The 1,189-nt window shown below is 45.0% G+C and overlaps 1 protein-coding gene across 1 annotated transcript; it reads right to left on the bottom strand.

Moving 5' to 3' along the window:
- Positions 1 to 205: 205 nt before the first annotated feature.
- On the bottom strand, positions 206 to 1,186 carry LOC110034928 (protein-lysine methyltransferase METTL21D; the record flags this gene model as incomplete). Its single annotated transcript, XM_020739167.1, has 1 exon — positions 206 to 1,186. A coding segment is annotated over one exon (612 nt), but the record flags the coding sequence as incomplete, so codon positions are not given.
- Positions 1,187 to 1,189: the final 3 nt, after the last annotated feature.

Below are 1,189 nucleotides of genomic sequence, written 5' to 3'. Positions count from 1 at the left end.
ACAATTCTTATGTATTTACATATCTAACATATACTTCCTTGTTAACAATTATAACACACAAAACTTCAACATCACATAAAAAATACCACCATTATTAAAGTTTTGAAAGCAAAATGCACATTTTCATGCATAGATTTATGACATCAAAGTGTTACAAGTATAAATATCAAACTTTCGGATTTACATATGTAAATACGTGACAATTCTGTGGTATGTACATAAATTTCCCAACAATCTACACAGTCAATTACTTCAAGATGAATTAAGAACAAGCAAGCAAGCTCTGTCACAAGTTCAGATGTTTCAAGACAGAGTCAATTATGCAAGAAAGCAGTACTTTCTTATACAAGCTACTAATTGTATCAAAGCAAAGGCGTAAATTCTTCCAATGACAAACAAAGGATTAAAAATCACAACTAAGCACCATCAATAGTGTTGCAGACTAATCTTCATATATGCTGCAAAATTGGAATTTGGACACACTAATGCAACCAAGCAGAAGGAGATGAAAGTTACAAACTAACAAGAAGGAACGAAGTTACTTTACCAGATTTCTCTAGGGCATCCAATAATTTCACTTGTTCTTCCTGAAGATATACACATCAGTCTCCTCATAAGCATAATCCGGGTGAAGATCCTCGTGAGGCACCTTCTCAATCACCGGAAAAACCTCCGAACACCGATCCCAAAATATGCGGTGCGCCTCCGGTGATCTCAGCTGGTAGCCCAACAGAACCGCTCCGCTGGGGGCAACGAGAGCGTCCATCGCAGACACGAGCTGTGCTGCGGAGTCCTCCATGTAGACAACATCAGCAGCGATAACGAGATCAAAGGGAGGATTGAGGGATCGGATCTGTTCAGCTTTGTTCCAGTAGAGCTGGGCGTGTTTGGGGGTTTTGGGGAGGGCGAATCGATTGCGCTTGATGTTGCGGCGAAGGGCCGGCATCACGGGGGCGATGTCGGTGAGAATAATGTCAAGACCGAGAGCAGTGAGAGCGATTCCGGCGGGACCGCAACCGGCGCCAAGTTCGATGGCGCGCTTGCCGGAAAAGGAGAGAAGAGGGGTGTAGGGATTGAGGGCGGCGGGAGCGGGAGGGAGTAGCCAGCGTTCGGCGAACTTAGCTAGGGCAAGGGACGATGGCCAGACGGAAGTGCCGACTTGGAAGGAGGCGTTATCCTGCTCGAAGGA

Source organism: Phalaenopsis equestris, unplaced genomic scaffold (assembly GCF_001263595.1).
Source record: "Phalaenopsis equestris unplaced genomic scaffold, ASM126359v1 Scaffold194730, whole genome shotgun sequence".
In the NCBI taxonomy this organism is placed as follows: Eukaryota; Viridiplantae; Streptophyta; class Magnoliopsida; order Asparagales; family Orchidaceae; genus Phalaenopsis; species Phalaenopsis equestris.
This window is presented reverse-complemented; position numbering and strand designations above follow the sequence as displayed.